Source organism: Pogona vitticeps, chromosome 1, assembly GCF_051106095.1.
Source record: "Pogona vitticeps strain Pit_001003342236 chromosome 1, PviZW2.1, whole genome shotgun sequence".
NCBI lineage: Eukaryota > Metazoa > Chordata > Lepidosauria > Squamata > Agamidae > Pogona > Pogona vitticeps.
The window spans coordinates 21,649,769-21,668,947 of record NC_135783.1 but is presented as its reverse complement, the minus strand read 5'-3'; the positions used below and the strand labels follow the sequence as shown (position 1 = coordinate 21,668,947).

The 19,179-nt window shown below is 40.5% G+C and overlaps 2 protein-coding genes across 2 annotated transcripts in view; one reads left to right on the top strand and one right to left on the bottom strand.

Moving 5' to 3' along the window:
• Window positions 1–51: 51 nt before the first annotated feature.
• On the top strand, window positions 52–7,203 carry CRIPT (CXXC repeat containing interactor of PDZ3 domain). The gene is made up of 5 exons (XM_020796867.3): window positions 52–181; window positions 3,010–3,075; window positions 4,247–4,301; window positions 6,054–6,157; window positions 6,280–7,203. The coding sequence occupies exons 1-5, from the start codon at window positions 166–168 to the stop codon at window positions 6,342–6,344; spliced, it is 306 nt and encodes a 101-aa protein (XP_020652526.1). The 5' UTR covers window positions 52–165; the 3' UTR covers window positions 6,345–7,203.
• LOC110080758 (GTP cyclohydrolase 1) overlaps window positions 6,293–19,179 on the bottom strand; it is a 28,824-nt gene continuing 15,937 nt past the window's right edge. Inside the window, exon 6 of the mRNA XM_020796920.3 lies at window positions 6,293–18,062. Coding sequence (XP_020652579.3) covers window positions 17,936–18,062 — 127 coding nt within the window. The 3' untranslated portion in view covers window positions 6,293–17,935. The remainder of the gene's footprint in view (window positions 18,063–19,179) is intronic.

Here is a 19,179-nt window from a genome sequence, read left to right as displayed (position 1 = left end):
GGGCCGGCCTCCTGCGCGCTCTCAACCAATAGGGGTGCGGCTCGAGGAAGAACCCGGAAGAGGAGACTTAGGAACGTGAAGCAGCCGCCGGAAGTGGGAAAGGAACTGTGTTTTGTTGTTGTTGTTGCTGCGGCGGCGAGGCTCTCGGTTCGTGGCTGGCTCGCCATGGTCTGCGAGAAGTGTGAGTGGAATGGGGGGAGGGCGAGCGGGACGGAGGGTGGTTGACGAGTGTGACGTAACGTGAGGAAGGGGCTTTATAAAGGATGCCTTGGTTGGGGCTGGGCCTCCTTTAACCCCGAGAGAATGGCCCAGGAATCAATAGGGAGTAGGAGATCGAGGCTTCTTATTTTGGTAGTTAATCCCTAGAAAGGCGAGAAAGAACCAGGCTAAGGCCGTCTGGATACTCCAAGATCATCCAAATGCGAGGGAGTGTGATACTTTTTATTGGGAACCCCCCCCCCCCCATATGGGCTCATGTAAATTGCAAGCTTTAGTGGAGAAACTAACCGCTTTTCTCAGGCTTAGCGCAACTTCCTCATGGCGAGGGTCTGTTCCGTTACTGTGGGAGCCCCTGTTCTGGACTTGGCTTCTTCAGAGTTTATCCGGCCTTCTCAGAGGCTTCCGGTTGTTTGCTTTTCAGTGAGCTTCCAAGGAGCAGTTGCTGTGGGGCGACCCCTGCTTTTCGGGGGCGTGAGGTGCCCCATGTCTTTTAGACTTTGAGAAGCGTTGCCTCAGTTAACAATCCTATACACCAGGAGGTTTCAGCCTGTGGTCTGGAGTCCAGAGAGTCATCTGTGTACAGTACTCTGTGTGTGTGTCCCATTTTTTCTTGGAATGAGTTCCATAGCTTTTATCCAAGTCTCAGAAAGGTTGTGAAAATGGTTAAGACTATTGCTTCACATTCTTAAGTCCCACTAGGCATAGAGACGGGTACTACTGAGTAACTGCACATAGGATTGTGCTGTTTGAGCAATTTAAAAGAAGGACTTACTCTCAGGGTATATTGGATTGAAATCACTACCCAGAAAAGTGCCCACCCTATTTGTCATAACCACAGTGTTATTGCCCTGATTGACTCTCCTACCAATAAATAACATTTTTCAAGGGCTGTGCACTGGTGAAGAAGATAGTGAAAAATGAGGTTATAGCAAGAAAAAGTGCACTTTTTGGAGTGTGTGTGTTGGCCGACAATCACATGATTAAATGCTTTTTCCTGTACTTTCAAAGAAAAAGTACAGATTTCACTTGTCTACACAAAGTTACAGAAGGACAATAGTTAGGGTTGTTAGTTGCCACTCAGAAGAAATAAGCATAATTCAAGGAACTATGGAAAGCAGTCACTGTGATTTTAAAAAAGCTTCCAAGAATTTAGAATATTATTGTCAAGAGAAAACTCCAAAAATAGCTTTAGTGAATGTTGGAAAATAGGACTGTTCATATGTGCTGTTCCTCATATCAATATATTATTGTAAGAAGATATGAATCTGAGTTTTGGAACTATATATTTTTCTGATAACTGCTACCATGCATGGTAGGGGGCAAAGATTACCCTAAATCTCTACAGAAGTGGAATCCCATAAAATTAAGACCTCAATCCAAGATCTGACTTATATTTTTTACAAAATGTTTAAAGTATGTTGTCTCATAAAAGAAACATAGAATTGATAATCCTGTTCTGTAACACGATCTTCTGGCTATAACACATTTTAAAGTAAAATTATAATCATGAATGGCTTTTCTTTAAGTAAAAGCATTTTAACAATAAAAGTTAAGGGTTTTTACTTCAGATTTTTAAAATCTCATGTTTTAAAAATCATTTTTACCCACTCTACTTACTGTAGAAGTGGCGAGGAGATGCTTACATGGCTTAACATTCTCAGAAGATAATCTTGTATTATTTATTAGTAGTGTTGGATGCTTTGAGATTTAATATACAGGATAAGCTATTAATTATGGCCATATACTTTTGCAGTCATGGGCTAGTTTTTTTACATCTGCAGAATGCAGGGGAATCTGAAGGAGGCAAGAAATAAGAGGAATTGGAGATAAGTGTCATGCAAGGGTCTTGACGGCATATTGTGGAAGCGACATGATTGGCAAGGCCACTTGCTGCATTTCTTTACCAAATACCTAAAGATGTTTTGTATTTTTCACCTCTGAAATTTGCTAAGAAATCATGAGCTGAGGGATATACTGTATGAATACATCAGCCTAATTTAGCCGTTAGTCCCTGCTAGAGTTGCAAGCTTACATAAATTCTAGTAATTTAGGGGATATATTTTAGTGGAAGTTGACTCTCAATTTACTTTAGACCATTATTACAAATATTTTAGTCATTATCCCAGAATAATATATATCATAATTATTTTTTCTAGTGGGAAAAAATAGCATTTCCATTTTAATCCAAGGTTCCATATTTTTTGCTATGTTGAGTGAGGCAGGCTTAACAATAATAGCTGTGTGTTGTCAAGTAATTTCTGACCTATGGTGACTATTTTCAAGCTTTTCTAGATAGGACGTTTACCATACCCTTCTTCTGGGGGCATCCTGGGACTTTGTAGCTTGCCCATGGCCACACTGTCTGGCTCTTTTCCTGGAAGGCACAGTGGAGAATTGAATTCCCAACTTCTGGCTCCCTAGCCAGATACCTAATTCACTGAGCTACCCAGCTAGTTAAGGGAGGCCTACTCCTAGGTAAATGTATATGGAATTTTAACTTTATACATGTTTACTTGGCAGTAATAATTCAGCTAGATGCCCTTCTGAGATAGCAACACATTCTATCAGATTCCATGCATTCCCCATGAATATCCACTTTTCATACAGTGATTTATAGACACTGAATTGATCAAATAGTTGCACAATTTGTTGTATGACGGGAAGCCTGTTGGAATGAAGGATACTCTTGTGTGATTGTCCTTGCATACTGTGCTTAGGCAACAGAATAGTCCCGTTAGCACTAGTTACAAGATTGCAGCTTTTATTCTGAATGTCTATGCTTCTCCATAGGTGAGAGAAAGCTTGGTACTGTAATTACACCTGATACATGGAAAGATGGTGCAAGAAACACTACGGGTACGTCTAATGATTTATGTCACTACAATAGATGTCAGTTGTTCATGCTTTTTAAGAGTAACTTTGAAGAAACTAAGTAAGGCAAAAAAAAGACAGGCAATAAAATTTGCAATTTTTTCTGGCAGGCTATATTTTCTCTACATTCTTAAATAATTTGGTGACTGCATGTGAGTGATTACCTGTTTCATTGTATATGCCCCAAACTTTGTTTAGGACACTAGAAAGTGTTTCTTACTGTATAATAGTTCCTTGAAAGTACCGGTACATTCTGGTACTATACTGACCACTAGACCATTAGGCTGTGTACCGTATTTTTCCGTGTATAAGGCTATACTTTTCCCTAAAAGATTTAGACTAAAAATTGAGGATGGTCTTATACACAGAAGTAAGCTGAGGAGAAAAAAACAAGTGGGTAGGGGAAAGCAGGGATCAAAGTGATCCTGCAGGGCCTTGATCCCTGCTTTCCCCTCCACTTGCTAAGCCTTGGCAAAAGAAAAGCAGAGATCAAAGTGCTGCAGGATCACTTTGATCCCTACTTTCCCCTCTGCTTGCTAAGTCCGATGAGGCTTAACAAAAGAAGGGGGAAGGATCAAAGCAATCCCATGGCTATATAAGGGGGAAAGGGATCAAAACGATTGTGCAGTTGTGGAATTGCTTTGATCCCTTTCCCCCTCCTTTTGCTAAGCCATGTGGGGCTTAGCACAAAGAGCAAAAGCAGGGATCAAAGCTATCCTGCAGCACTTTGATCCTTTTTACCCTACATTTGCTGAGCCCCACTTAGATTTCTTAATTTTGGCTTAGAAAAGTGGGGGCGTATTATACATGGGGCATCTTATACACGGAAAAATACGGTAATTCATTTCTAGTATGTATAGGATACATCTATTGATTGCTTGTTTTGATGGATCCACATTAACAATGATTACTATTTACAGCATTAGAGTTGATTTTATTTAAATCAAATGTATATAAATGCAATGTGTTTTCTTCAATATAGTATCTCAGATAGGAGGGCCCAGTCTATGTAGCTGAACATCAGACGTATTTTATACTCCTTCTCCCCCAATTCTCTGATATGTTCAGGAAAGGTGTGATGTCTTGAAAATGGATTTACCTTATAGCAGTTTTCAAATTACTTGTTTTAAACAATACTGTTTTTTTTTCTTTGCAGAAAGTGGCGGGAGAAAACTAAATGAAAACAAAGCATTGACATCAAAGAAGGCAAGGTAAGTGGTGTCAAGTGTTGGGAAATTTGTTAGTCTTTTACTTTCTGTTTCCTATACTCTCTTCTATGCTCCCCCATCTTGAAATAGTCCTTGCTTTGCCTCTTGGTCTGCTTACATCATAATTGTACTGTTCCTTCTCTGCGGAGAAATGAAGAGCAATGCAGAAGATACAGGCTGGCTACAGCAGTTGCTGAAGCAGAGAGAAAACAGTTGGCTAAATCCGGTTGCTATTGGTCTATTTGAATCAGTTGGACTTATATAAATGTTGACAACAAGTCCTGTTCATTTAATGGTCTTCATTTTTTTTGTCATTTCTTTGTCCTCCTTACAGGGGCAAGAGAGAAGTAAAACAGCATTCCCACTCCTAGCCTTTATATCCCACATAGCTATTTGCTTTCAAACCATCTTACTATCATATAGAAATCCTCTTGGCTGGTCTGCCCATTTGTGTAGGGGATGTGAGAAAAATGGTTTTATTAAAAAATAGTACCTACATACTTCTGTAGAAGCTGATGGTGGAAGCTAATCTATGTTGATACATCAAAAGTGATGAGCTATCTTTGTGCTACTGGAAAGTGTCTTTTCAGAATCTCTTCATTAACAACTTTCATCTTTCCAGACCACTTTATTCTGCCCACATATGCTCCACTTGTGTTAAAGTAAACAGAAACACATTTCTTTAAATCAGTAATTGTCTTGGAGTTGTATAGTTTCTGCCATGGGGGAAAGAGGGAAGACCCAGGGTCGCTGAAAAGGTGCATCCCATTTTCTACAGAATAATATCAAGCCAAAGAGAGCAACCAACCTGCCCCATTGGTTGGCCTGAGAAGAAGCATTTTCAGGGAGTTTGCTTTTCCTTTCCCACCAGAAAGAATTAAAGACATGGATGTTTCGGCAGGTCTTCCCATCAAATAATTCCTGACGCCTTTTCTTTCCTCTTTTATTGTTTCTCTCACTCTGTGTATCGCTTTTATTATTTAAATTGTTTATATATTGTTATTGTATTTTTATGATTGTTAGCCACCTAGAGTGGTCCTGACCCAACCAGATAGGCCGGATATAAATTAAATAAATAAATAAATAAAGGACTCACCACTCTGCAACTGCTTATGGCTCGAGCCTGCAAGCACAAAGGACAAGAAACATGTTGTTATTCAAGCAAGAATATTAGCAAGAGATCATGAGATAGGAGTGCTTGCTTATGATTCACACTGTTGTTCTTGTCTTGAAAATATGATGTTCCTCCTCTTCCCTACTCTCTTTCTGTGTTTTCTCTTTTTAGTTTGTAACCAGATGATAGAGCCTATTTATTTTTTGTAATTGATGTGATTTGCTACAGTGGTACAGTGGTGCCTTGACTTACGTCCAGAATCTGTTCCAGAAGATGGACGTAACTCGAAATGGTCGTAAGTCGGGAGGGTCGTAAGTCGAGGCACTACTGTAGCATAATCATAGTCATCAAGTCAATTCTGACTTATGGTGACAATGTTGTCAACTTGTTTTCTAGGTAGAGAATAAACAGAAGTGGCTTACCATTCCTTCTTCTGGGAGTGCCCTAGGATTGTGCAGTTTGCATAAGGCCGCATAGGTTGGCTGTTCTCCTGGGAAGCACAGTGGGGAATGAAACTCCCAACTTCTGCCATCGCAGCCAGATAGATAACCTAAACCAGTGAGCTATTCAGCCAGCATCAAAGTAGCAGCATAAAATAGAGTAAATAAAGAAATAGATAACCAGTTATCTTTCTTTCCTAGGTTTGATCCCTATGGCAAAAATAAATTTGCAATATGCCGAATCTGTAAAAGTTCAGTTCATCAGCCAGGTTCTCACTACTGTCAGGGATGTGCATACAAAAAGGGTGAGACATTTGCCTTAAATCTCTTCTTTGTGTGTCCTTGTTCTCACAATGAGATCGTAAGGAAATGAAACTAATTGCACAAGGAAAAGAAACTTCACTTTACTTTTGCTTCTTCTTCATAGGCATCTGCGCAATGTGTGGGAAGAAAGTATTGGATACAAAAAACTACAAGCAAACATCTGTTTAATTCTGCACTCTGAGCCTTTATTGGTTGAATGTGGAAACGGTGAAATTTGATCACTGCTGGAAATATTACAGAAAATGAAAGGTCCTTCAGAATTAGCATGTACTTTTAGTTCCATTGTTTTAGTTCTGAATTTAAACCTGGGTAAATGTTTTTTTAACTCAAGCTTGTATTGATTTACATTAAGAGAGCTCTATTGTATTTTGATAATTTAATGTGGTCACAATCTTTATTTGTATTTTTGATTGTGTAATACAGAGAGGGATCTGCCAGTGGCACTTAATTACATGATAGAAAAATATTTGATTGCATCACATCTTGAACTTTCACTATCTAAAGGTGGATATATTTCATATTTTCTTCCTTCAATAACTCTGTTATATATGGATTTAGAGGCTGTGTGTTCCAGAGTCTTCCAGAAGAAGAGTTGCAGAGGAACTAAAAGTGGCACCAAAGCATTCATGACAGGATACATCTTAAGTGCATAAAATGTACAATCTGCATCCCAGCAAGGCAGCCATTGTTCATTGGAACCTCCATAAAGTTTCTAGTTGTGACACTTTCCAAAATTAAGAAAAACAACAGGCTGTTGAGCATGTAGCAGATTACCGTACAGAGCTGTTGGGCTTCATTCTATCTGATGGGACATATATTCTGAAGTCTTGATAAGTACTAAGTTCAGTGTCTCTTAACACTGTTGTTATTATTTTAGTCTAGTTTTGTTGATGTGAAATTTAAATTTGAGTTAACTGGCATGGTATAGTCTCATCGTGTAAAATTAGTGTTGAGGCATTCTTGTACATAAAGGAGGAACTGTATATAATTTCCCAGTTTGTTGCATTAAAAGATTAAGGCAACTGCCCATATTATCAGTGGGTGTTTTCTTATGGACAGGTCTTCCTTTTCGGTGTTACAATCTCTGACCTTTTTCAGGGGTCTCCACACTTTCGATTATGAGGGCCACATTGTATATTTTTTACATTTTTAAGGGCCAGAGGAACATGCGCATGGCCACACGCACCCACATATGCATGCATGCCTACACACACACATATACACCTGCCTGCCCCCACACATGCGTGAATGGACTGGATAAAACAGCAAGGAAAGCTGGATGTGGCCCATGGGCCGTAGTTTGGAGATTCTTGATCTTATTATTGTTGGTTTGTTTTTGGCACAATCAGGCTATTTTTATTTATTTATTTTATTGGATTTCTACCCTGCCCAACTAGACCAAAGGTCTACTCTGAAGATGAGGCTGGGCCTACATCTGTCTGTGTTCTTTGTCTGGTTGATGGTGCCATGTCAGTACAGGGAGAGAGAGTAGATGCAGTGATGGAATGCTCTTCCAGCAGTGGAGACACAGTTCAGTAGCACAGCTCAGAGGTTTTTGCAATAGTGGCAGAAATAAAGATGGTGGTTGTCAGCAATTGTGGAAGGATGTGGCCCCTAGTGATTCCAGGAGTTGTAATTTGCCCAAACCCAGGATGTTACCCTCTCTTGTTTTAAAATCAGGTATGGAACCAGCAGCAGTTGCTTGACCTACATCTCAAGCATCTCTAGGTTACACACTGCAGACACCAGTGGTGAGTGACAGGGCCTTTCTCCCTTCTGAGTGATCACAGGACAAGTCCAGACCCCTCCCTATCTGAAAACTGTAAGAATCCAGTGTCAATTTGTCAAGTCTCCACTCTGGTGTTATGCTTATATGTACCACTTTTCCTTTACTTCTTACCTAAGGAACCTTGTGGCTGAGTGGTTAAACTGCAGTACTGTAGTGAAGACTCTGCTCATGACCTGACATTGATCTCAGACTTAGATGGCCAGCTCAAGGTTGACTCAGCCTTCCATCCTTCTGAGGTTGCTAAATTGAGGACCCAGCTTGGGGGGGGGGGGCAATGTGTATCGCGCATAAATAAGTTGTAAACTGCCCCAAGAGAGCTTAGAGCTTTAAGCACCATGAGGCAGTCTAAAAGCAGCTTTGCTTTGCTTTACCTCTTGTTTTTATTTGCAAAATGTAGTGTGTGGGAGAAATGTTCTGTCTGGTTCTTCCCACTTCATCTAAAGTGGCTTATATGAATCAACTGGAGCGTAAGTTTTAGTTTCTGGGGAATTCATACCTGTGTCCAATCACATGGCTGCTTCTGCTGACTCTCTTATTCATTTCCTGTGTCACGTGCTCTCTAATCCTCAACTGAGCATGTACTTGGGTAGAATTGGAAATCCAGAACAGACTACAAGGAAGCATTTATTTGGGTATTTGGCATCACAAACGTCACTCTGAAATGCCTTCTTATACATCCCTGTCCTCCTGTACACCATTCAGGCCAACCATGGAGAGATGCATGCAGTATGCATAATAAGACTTTTCTGTAACTACTCTGAAATAAGCACTGCTGACTTTAGTGGCCCTTACTCCCATGCACGGGATTGCAGCCATAGAAAGGAGTGGGGCAGATGGAGGTAGAAACTGGTTCTGTGCATGCTTGTATGCACAAAATGCATGTGATGGAACAGAAGGATGTAGGCTCAAAGGAGAGTATTTTGTGCTTGTCCATAGATTAGACTTCTTGTAATTTGCTGTCTTTGATTCAAAATCTTTGTCAAACTGCCTGTGTTTTTATTTCAGTTTGCCTTTTGTCTGAAATGGGCTGTTGGAGTAGAAAATGCTGGGTTAAAAGAATGACTTTGTGTCCTTGTGTATAAGTGAGGATGTTTGTAATGTAGATGCATATTCTCCCTGGGGCTCTGTGTACTAATATTTGGTTACATTTGGAGTCAATACTCGGTTTGGCCACATAGTGCTGTCACGTCTCATCCACCTGGGATGCATAAAAGGCTTTGTAAGGCTTTATTCACTTGGGCTGTTACATTTTTGGTATCCAGCTACATGGGGAATCTTGTGAATAAATCATTCCTATAGGTAAATTTGCAGAATGAATAATAACCATATCATGGGTGTTTTTGTTAGCTTGTTAGGAATGTCTGAATGGTGGCACTTAAATTTTGGTTCACACAGGGGCTAGTGGTTGGAAGTGCCCTTGCATATTCAAGGAACATGCCCACCTTGTCCCTTTCACAGTACAAATGTAAGTGTTCTAGGCATTCAGATAGCTCCACAGTTCATACAAATCTTTCTCCACGCAAAACTGGCCTTTGCACACTAAGACATTTGTATGTCTTATGTAGCAATATTCATTCTCAAGTGCAGAGGTCCCTTATTAGCAATGCCAGCTGTTTGTATTGTTTATATATGGCCTCAAGAAGGTACCATATTTTTCCGTTTATAAGATGCCGCTGTTTATAAGACACCCACCCACCCCTTTTCTAACCCCCAAATTAAGAAAACTTAGCTTTGAGAGTTCGGCCTCTGGGCTCTGAATGCTCGGACATTAGGAGTCCCTGTTGAATCTGAGCCTACGGCCTCCACTTCCAACGAAGTGTGTTCCAGTTCGTTTGTACAGCATCAGCTGACATCAGTTTCATAAGGCTCATGATTGGAGGACGCTAAGTCTCCTGACCAGGAAGCTAAGCCTCATGATTGAAGGAAGCCTGTTTACAGAGGCAAGGTACATGCAGTTTTGTTCTCTCTGTGCTCTCAGCTTACTTCTGTGTAAAAGACACCCCTCAATTTTTTGTGTAATGATTTTAGGAAAAAGTTGTGTCTTATACATGAAAAAATATGGTATACATGCTTCTTGTCCACTGTATCCACACAAGGTAAGTCAGACAGAGAATGTTTGATCTCCAAGGTTGTTCAGTGGGTTTTTGAGCCTGGATCTTCCAAGCCCCAGTCGAGCACTTGATCTGCTGCCCCACATTGAAAATTGATTCCATGTTGTAAGCAGCACAGGATGAACATTGATAACATGCCAGTCTTTTTTCTTTTTCAAACAAGCTTCTTTGTTTCTATAATTAACATTTGGTTCTTTGAAAAACCTTTGGCAAGTGGAGGGTCCGCTGTGATGGCAGACCTTTATTCTGGACAAGAGACTTAGCTCTGGTAATTAATAATGTCTGGTAATACTAAAGAATTTAATCTCAAAAGAAGGGAAATTCTAGTGCAGGGAGAAGAGAGGGATCTGCAAGAAATGAAGGGCTTATCTTTTACATTCTTCAAGGCTTATTAAGAATCTCTTTAATGTGCATGTTCATGAATTATTCAAGACATTATGTAACATAAAATGCAAACTGTACTACCCCCTCAGATGTGATTCCCAAAAAAATTGGTAAGCTTGGCATATGGTTACATAATGGCTATTTGCTGCCAAACATAAAAAAAATTTGTGCTTTCCCAGCCTGGTGTTTCCCTTGCTTAGGTACTGCTTGTTCCTTGGAAATTGTGAGCCCTGTTGTGCTTGGCATATTTAGTGAAAAAGATTAATCTCTCTGCAAAAGTGCCATTTGCTTCTTGTTAGTCAAATCTAATTCAAAGAGAGGGTTTACATGTAGGACAGAGCAGATTATGCCCCAGTAGTTCTCAATTTCCCCTTTTTGTTACAGAGGCAGTTTAGCCTACTGTGTTTCTTGAGCAGTCAGTGTCTCCTGAACTAGATTAACTCAACCGAGGGCAGAGTGCTGCCTTCCAAGGTTGTGTTGGACTACTATTCATTTTGGCCCTAACCAACATACCCAATGGTGAGGATTGTTGCAGTTCAACATCTGGAGAACTGTATTTAGCCCACCCCTTGACTAAACACAGAAGTTAGCCCTAACCATAGTGGACCCAAGGAATCAATGAGACATACATACCTGTTAACTTCATTCAGTGTGCCATTGTGTTTCATTAATTTTATTTTCTGTTTTGTTAAACTGTATTTTAATTATGCTATTTATATACGTTGTAAACCGCCCAGAGTGGACTTTGGCCAGATGGGTGGTATAAAAGTGAAAATAAATAAATATATCTATAGTTGTATTTAGTCCATGGATGGGTAATATGCATGGCCTCCAAATTGTGGACTGCAACTCCCATCCGTCTTAGCTCGCATAGCCAATGATGGGGAACGTTTGGACTTACGGTATCCTTTCTACTCCTGGCCTAATTTCAGTCATCAGTCCCACACTGAATAGAGCTACTGAAATACATGATTTGAATAATTTAAGGGTGCTATCAAATGGACATACAGCTTGCATTTTGGACTGCTTGTGGTGCAGTCCAGTGTGAACTATTTACTGGCAATCGTACGACACACAGTGGATGGCACTCCAGCCTGACCTTGATCTGTCCAGCAGTAGGGCTACTACTTTTGGGGGCCAGAATGAAGTGGTTCTCTTAACAGGCAGAGAAGTCATTTCTGTGAGATTGCTCCCAACAAAGCAACCCTTTCCAGTGCAATCAAATGTACAATACAGCTTTCCCACTGTCTAATTGCAGCCTAGGCTTCATTGATTTAAATTACTCTGCTTGAGTTTGATATTTGGATTTAGCCCACTATCTCTAAACAATTCTAGCAATCTGGATTTGATGGTGCCTCACTCAAGTCACGGCTCATGTTATTTTCCTTTTTCTGACTCCATGCCCGTCCCCCCCCCCGCATTTTCACCCTTTGGCCTCAGGAGGTCCAGTTTGCCTTTTTAAACACTATCTGGAGCTTGTATCTCACCCAAAATGCCTCCCTTTTCTTAGAAAGTGGAAGTGACACCCAATCAGCTCTTGCTTTTGGAAAAAGGTTATTCCAGGTCTGAATTTGATGTTTAAATAATCTTTGGGAGTGTGACATGCCATTTTCCTGGTATGGATGTGTGTATCAAGATTCTAGGGACAGTGAAATACCCCTTGATTGTTCACCCTTTTCTTATAATTAACCATGTAACTGAAACAATCGCTCTATGCTGCTGCTTACCCAAGGCTCTTCTTCTGCCTCTGCTTTTTCCCTGTGTCAGTTTTAAGCTACAAGGTCCTTGAGGTAGGACAGTCTCATAAGAAGTGCAACACATACTGTGCCTGTGATATATGGATTTTGTCTGTTTTATGTTGCCTTGTTATAAAGGAGGGCAGTGGCAGTACGTAGCACTTCATATAGCGATTTTAATCTTTTGAATATAATGCATCTGTATAGTACTCAGTTGCCAGATAAACCACAACAAAGGAGATTGGAACCCAAAATTATAGTTTTGTATTACAAGCATTTTATAAATCCAGTAGTACAATTCTATATATTTTTGTTACATATAAGTATTAGCACCATTTTGAAGGAATTATTTTCTCCTGATAAACATTTTAAAAACTTTTTAACGCACACAAAGGAGTGAGAGTGCCTCCTGCTGGCGTACACAAGCACACTTCCCAACATGCGAACATAATATGAAGAGCCAATGTCTGAACATCAATTATAGGTCAGTGCACCTTTGGCCAGAATTCTATTGGTTATTTATGTTATTTTTTGCATGACAAAAAATACAAGCAGCGACTTGTTAAGGAGCCTCGTGATACAGTGGTTAAACTGCAGTACTGCAGCCAGAACTCCTTATGACCCAGGTTCAATACCAGGTAGGCAGCTCAAGATTTACTTGGCATTCCATCCTTCTGAAGTCAGTAAATTGAGTACCAGCTTGCTGAAGGGGCAGTGTGTAGCCTGCATAATTAAACTGTAATTATGGGGTAGTATATAAACAGCACACTGCTTTTTCCAAGAAAAAGGTTACTTGTTCTTTAAATACAATCCAAAGACAAGTTCAGGTTATATTTTTATTTCCCCCCACCTCCAAAATCATAAACATCAGCTATCAGCTATCCTTGCCTTTGGATTGTTTAGTAGCAAGTCACAACTGTGATCTACATCACTGCACTTATGTCATTATAAATAACCTCTACAATCCTGGCCATTGGGTCGTTTCTAAGGAGGAAGTAATTAGGCAGCTTTGTCACTGGAGATGGTAATATGTTGTCCTCTTCAGAGACACTATCTTCACACTCAACATGCAAACAGATTATTCTAATTTGCAATTTCTGAAATTGTGGAAGTTCTTAAGAGAATAATCATGAATACTTTAGTACTTAAACCAAACCTGCTTCTCCTTATGAAGCTGCCTATACTTCTGCTTTGATCTTCAGCCTTCTCCAACCTAAAGATGCACTCTGAAGGTGATGCGGTGCAAGTCCTATCATTACCCAACAGCACTATCCCAATGCAGCTGGAGGTACTAAGCTTGAGATGGCTGCACTGTGTGAAATGTAAAAGATTACTTGATGTAACAGAAAAAAGAAAGTTAAAATACTATACAGCAGTGCCCCGCATGATGAAGATAATCCATCCCGTGAAAATCGCTGTTTAGCGAAATCGTCATGCGAAAACCCTTTCCCCATTGGAATGCATTGAAACCCGGTTTAATGCGTTCCAATGGGGAAAATACCTTGTCATCCAGCAAAGATCGCCTATAGGGAAGCCATTTTGCGAGCGCCGGTCAGCAGTAAAAATGGCTGCCCTGCAAAGCATGGGTCCGGAAAACACAGGGCAGCCATTTTGCGAAGCAAAAAAAATCATCTTGCAAACAAACGGTTCGTGAAGCACCAACCTAATCGACGTCCAGCAAAAATCCCCATTGGAATGACTGTTTTGCGAATCGCTATAGCAATCGCAAAAGTCATGGTTATGCGGATTCGTCGTTTAGCGGGGTAATCGTTTAGCGAGGTACCACTGTAGCAAAAAGTTTTGGTTTCCATCTTCACAACCTGCTTTGAATCCAAATATTCTAGCTATAGTCAGTTTTATATATTTAATATTTAAGTTATTTAGTAATTGTAATAAATACATTGTACGTAATTAACAGTGTCCTTCTGGGATCCAGAACAAACCTATCTGAAGTGCTATTTGATGTTCTGAAATTGCTGAGAGACAAACAAGCATCTTCTAGGAAATTAAATTATTTTCTATGTATGTCAAGTCACTGCGGTTCTAGAAGGCACATTTCAAGTTGTGTTGTGTGGTTCTTTGAAGATAATGCAAATGTTTGCAGTATTTTTATAGCATCAAAACCCATCACACAAAGATGTGTTAGACAAAGGAAAGGGGGGAAAACAGTAAACTGAAACTTTTCATAAGGATTCTAACCAATTAGAGCCAATGGGGAGAATCTCCCATTAAAAGCAAGCTTTCAGACAGAATAGAGACATGAAATATAATCCTGCCTCTCCATATGGTTTACTCAGAAGGAAGTAATACTGTCTTCACTGGGACCTAATTGCAAACTTAGTGTAATATTTTGTTTTCCTTACATCAAAACTGTAGTCCAACCTCCATCTATATACAAGGGGCAGAGTTTTCCATATACGATACATATTATCAGCTCGATAGAGAACTGTGTACACAAACAAATGCTAGAGGAACTTTTCCTCCCCTCAATCCAGTGGCCAGAATTGCAGACACAAGTCCCAATTAGAAAATCAGCTGGAATAAAAACTACCTGATCAGAAGGGAAGAGGTGGGCTGTGGGATGCCAGCTTTGCAATTAGGTGACAAAGCAAGCATCTCCTATGATGGCTCTGCTACCAGTGACGATAACTGTATTGTACAGTCTTTCCCCAAGTTCCCAGCTCAACAGATCATTAGTGCAATCCCAGCTTTTCTACCTGGGCTTTTTACACAGAGTCTGACAGTTGCAAACAAGGATGGAATTGTCCAAAGACTGTAATGTGACAAGGTTCCTAAACTTTAGTTCTCAGATACTGTTTGACTGCAAGTCTTGAGTGTCCTTGACCACATAGTTAGGGATGATGAGAGTTGTAAACAAACACGAGCTAGGGCCTTCTTAAATGAACAGTGCAAAGATATAGAGGAAAATAATAGAAAGGGAAAAACCAGAGATCTGTTCAAGAAAACGAGATATTAAAGGAATATTTTGTGCAAAGAAGGACATGATAAAGGACAAAAATGGTAGGGACTTAACAGAAGCAGAAGACATCAAGAAGAGGTGGCAAGAATACACAGAGGAGTTATACCAGAAAGATCTGGATGTCCCAGACAACCCAGATAATGTGGCTGCTGACCTTGAGCCAGACATCCTGGAGAGCGAAGTCAAGTGGGCTTTAGAAAGCATGGCTAATAACAAGGCCAGTGGAGGCGATGGCATTCCAGCTGAACTATTTAAAATCATAAAAGATGATGCTGTTAAGGTGTTACACTCAATATGCCAGCAAGCTTGGAAAGCAGTGGCCAGAGGATTGGAAAAGATGAGTTTACATTCTAGTCCCAAAGAAGAGCAGTGCAAAAGAATGCTCCAACTACCTACCATACAACTGCACTCATTTCACACACTAGCAAGGTTATGCTCAAAATCCTACAAAGTAGGCTCTAGCAGTATGTGGACTGAGAACTCCCAGAAGTACAAGCTGGATTTCGAAGGGGCACACGAATGAGAGACCAAATTGCTAACATGCACTGGATTATGGAGAAAGCCAGAGAGCTCCAGAAAAACATCTACTTCTGCTTCATTGACTATGAAAAGCCTTTGACTGCGTGGACCACAGCAAACTATGGCAAGTCCTTAAAGAAATGGGAGAGCCTGACCACCTTATCTATCTCCTGGGAAATCTATATGTGGGACAGGAAGCAACAGTTAGAACTGCATATGGAACAACTGATCGGTTCAAAATTGGGAAAGGAGTACGACAAGGCTGTATATTGTCTCCCTGCTTATTTAACTTGTATGCAGAATACATCATGTGAAAGGCTGGACTGGAGGAATCCCAAACCGGAATTGAGATTGCTGGAAGAAATATCAACAGCCTCGGGTATGCAGATGATACAACTCTGATGGCAGAAAGTGAGGAGGAATTAAAGAACCTCTTAATGAGGGTGAAAGAGGAGAGCACCAAAAATGGTCTGAAGCTCAACATCAAAAAAAACTAAGATCATGGACACTGGTCCCATCACCTCCTGGCAAATAAAAGGGGAAGATATGGAGGCAGTGACAGGTTTTACTTTCTTGGGCTCCATGATCACTGCAAATGGTGACAGCAGCCACAAAATTAAAAGAAACCTACTTCTTGGGAGGAAAGTGATGACAAACCTAGACAGGATCTTAAAAAGCAGAGACATCACCTTGCCGACAAAGGTCCGCATAGTCAAAGCTATGGTTTTTCCAGTAGCGATGTATGGAAGTGAGGGCTGGACCATAAAGAAGGCTGACTGCAAAAGAATTGATGCTTTTGAATTGTGGTGCTGGAGGAGACTCTGGATTGCAAGGAGAACAAACCTATCAATTCTGAAGGAAATCAACCCTGAGTGCTCACTGGAAGGACAGATCCTGAAGCCAAGGCTCCAGTACTTTGGCCATTTCATGAGAAGAGAAGACTCCCTGGAAAAGACCCTGATGTTGGGAAAGTGTGAAGGCAAGAGGAGAAGGGGACGACAAGAGGACAAGATGGTTGGACAGTGTCATGGAAGACAGGAGAGCCTGGCGTGCTCTGATCCGTGGAGTCACGAAGAGTCGGACACGACTTAACAACAAACAACAAAATAATTGGCTGGATAGGTGTGCCTACATTAGTATATGGGTTTTCCACCTGAATGTCCCACTAAGCTGAAGGGAATTTACTGCCAAGTAAATTAGATGGCATGTTCAAACTAGTTCCCATTCATCTCCCCCAGACAACTCTAGAAAGTGTAGTCCTACAGGATGGGGGTTGCCATGCATCTCTCCAGAGAATCCTCAATGCCCTGATCATCCTACAGTTTTATGATTCTTTAGGGTTCACCAATGGAATGCAGCTTGGGGTAAAAACTAAATGTTACATATACCACTTCAGTAGGAACTGAAATCACTTGAGATAGGATTTTGGGAATTCAAAGACTCTCAGTCCCATAATTATCAGTCTAGGGAGTTCCTGCTAAATTATGGGACTGGGAGTTCTTAAATTCCAAAAATCGCATTCCTAAAAATCACATCAATGTTCTAAAGATGTGATTCTAGCAGAGCTTTATGTGTGAAAAATCATGCTTGCAAATGAAGCCAATGTTTACCTCTTAATGACAAATAACCAAAAAGCAAACTAATTTGCAAACTCGGGGAAGTATGAAAAACATTTAGTGTTAGCCTTTAGTACTTAAAGATTTTTCTTCTAGTGGTGTTCTTATTTTCAATACAGTATATAGTTTAATCAACCTCAGACCTTTGAAAAGTTCATTGAATTCTACAACCTGCCAGCTTGTGGAACAAAATGCACTTAAGGTTTGAGGCCACACAGACCCTTGTAACTATAAAGGTAACTCAAAATAGTTACAGACCAAGGTACACCACAAAGGAGGTGGCATTTTCCTTGTGATAATATAATAGTAATGTAAGTTATGCTTTAGTTATTTAAGAAAGGAGTTAATTTTAGGTAACCCATTATTTGTAATGACTTACTTCCAACCTCTGGGAATGCCTAAGTACTTTTCTATGAAATGAAGCTAGTTACTTGCATTCCATACAAATATTTAGTACCATTTTAAGGTGTTGCTCAGAAGTAAGACAATTCTTTTTTTTAACTTACTTTTTTGCCATTACACATTCTGGGAGAAACAAAACCTGGCTCACATAAGGCAACTATGTTTTGGCAATCAGTTTTAGTTTGGGATCAAGAGTCACAAAGCTTTGCAAGATGTTGCCATTTAATTCTTGATCAAAGCAAGGAATTCCTCTCTGGTTTTTGGGTCTTCTCGCAAGACTCCAAGCATGGCGCTGGTGACAGTTTTGCTGTTCATCTTCTGCACACCCCTCATGATCATGCACATGTGCCTGGGAAGAACATTGAAAATGGCATTTTCAGTATCAAATTGTGAGCAGAATAGGTTAATAACAGGAATGCTAAAGCTACAGACAACTTACAAGTAGCAATGCAATGTTTAGTACGATTTCTTTTTTAACTGGGTGAAATGATCAGGAAAATCGAATGGCAGATTCTAGAAATGTATTACTCGACATTACAGGAGTACATGCGCCTTTTTAATGCTTCATCTCTCCACAAATATGACCTTAAGGGATAAGACCGGAGTATCAGTTGGTGAATGGAACACTGTTGAACAGGTTTTTTTGGAATGCAGGCAAATTTTTTTAGTGGAATTCAGATGGAATTTAAGAATGCAGTCCTGTTCTCTGTAGTATCTCAGGAACCAGAGAATGTAATGGAACTTTCTTTCCAAGAAAGGGAGGTCTGTCCAAGGACATCCTTCCTGAGCAGTAGCACAGCTTTCTGCTTACTGTGGTTGCCTTGGTAATAGTGCTCTGTCAGCAGAGGAACAGAAAGCTGGGTGGCCTGGGAGGCTATTGGGGCAGCCAAAAATCACCTAGATCTTGTGCACCTTGATCCCTCAGTATGCACAGAAGCGGAGCTGGAGAGAAACTAGACCAGCCAAAATCTGTCTCAATGAAGGCAATAGGTGTTTTAACTCTCTCTTTAAAAAAAAAAAAAGACAGCTCCCCACTTCTGGCTTGAGGTCTGGAAGAGCATGTTCCACCACAGACCTCCCTACCTACCATAGCCCCCTGATAACAGTCATATCCAGATCGTTCTGCTCAAGGCTTGTTCACAACCACCGATGTGGTTGGCAGCAGTGTTTTCAATTGCCTGAAAATGGTCCGTCATAACTTGTGTGGATGTGGGTTTTTTCCTTCCATAGAGTGGAGCTGTTAAGATGTCAGTGTTGAAGCAAACAATATGACCAAGAAGGTAGGAGGGGTTTGTTGTTGCTGTTGTTATCTGCTACAAAGTCATCCACAATTTATGGTGACCCTATGAATGAGCAATCTCCAAAATGTCCTGTCCTCAACAGCCCTGTTCAGCTCTAACAAACAGAAGCCCGTGGCTTCCTTTAGGGTGTCAATCCATCTTGTATTTGGTCTTCCTCTTTTCCTG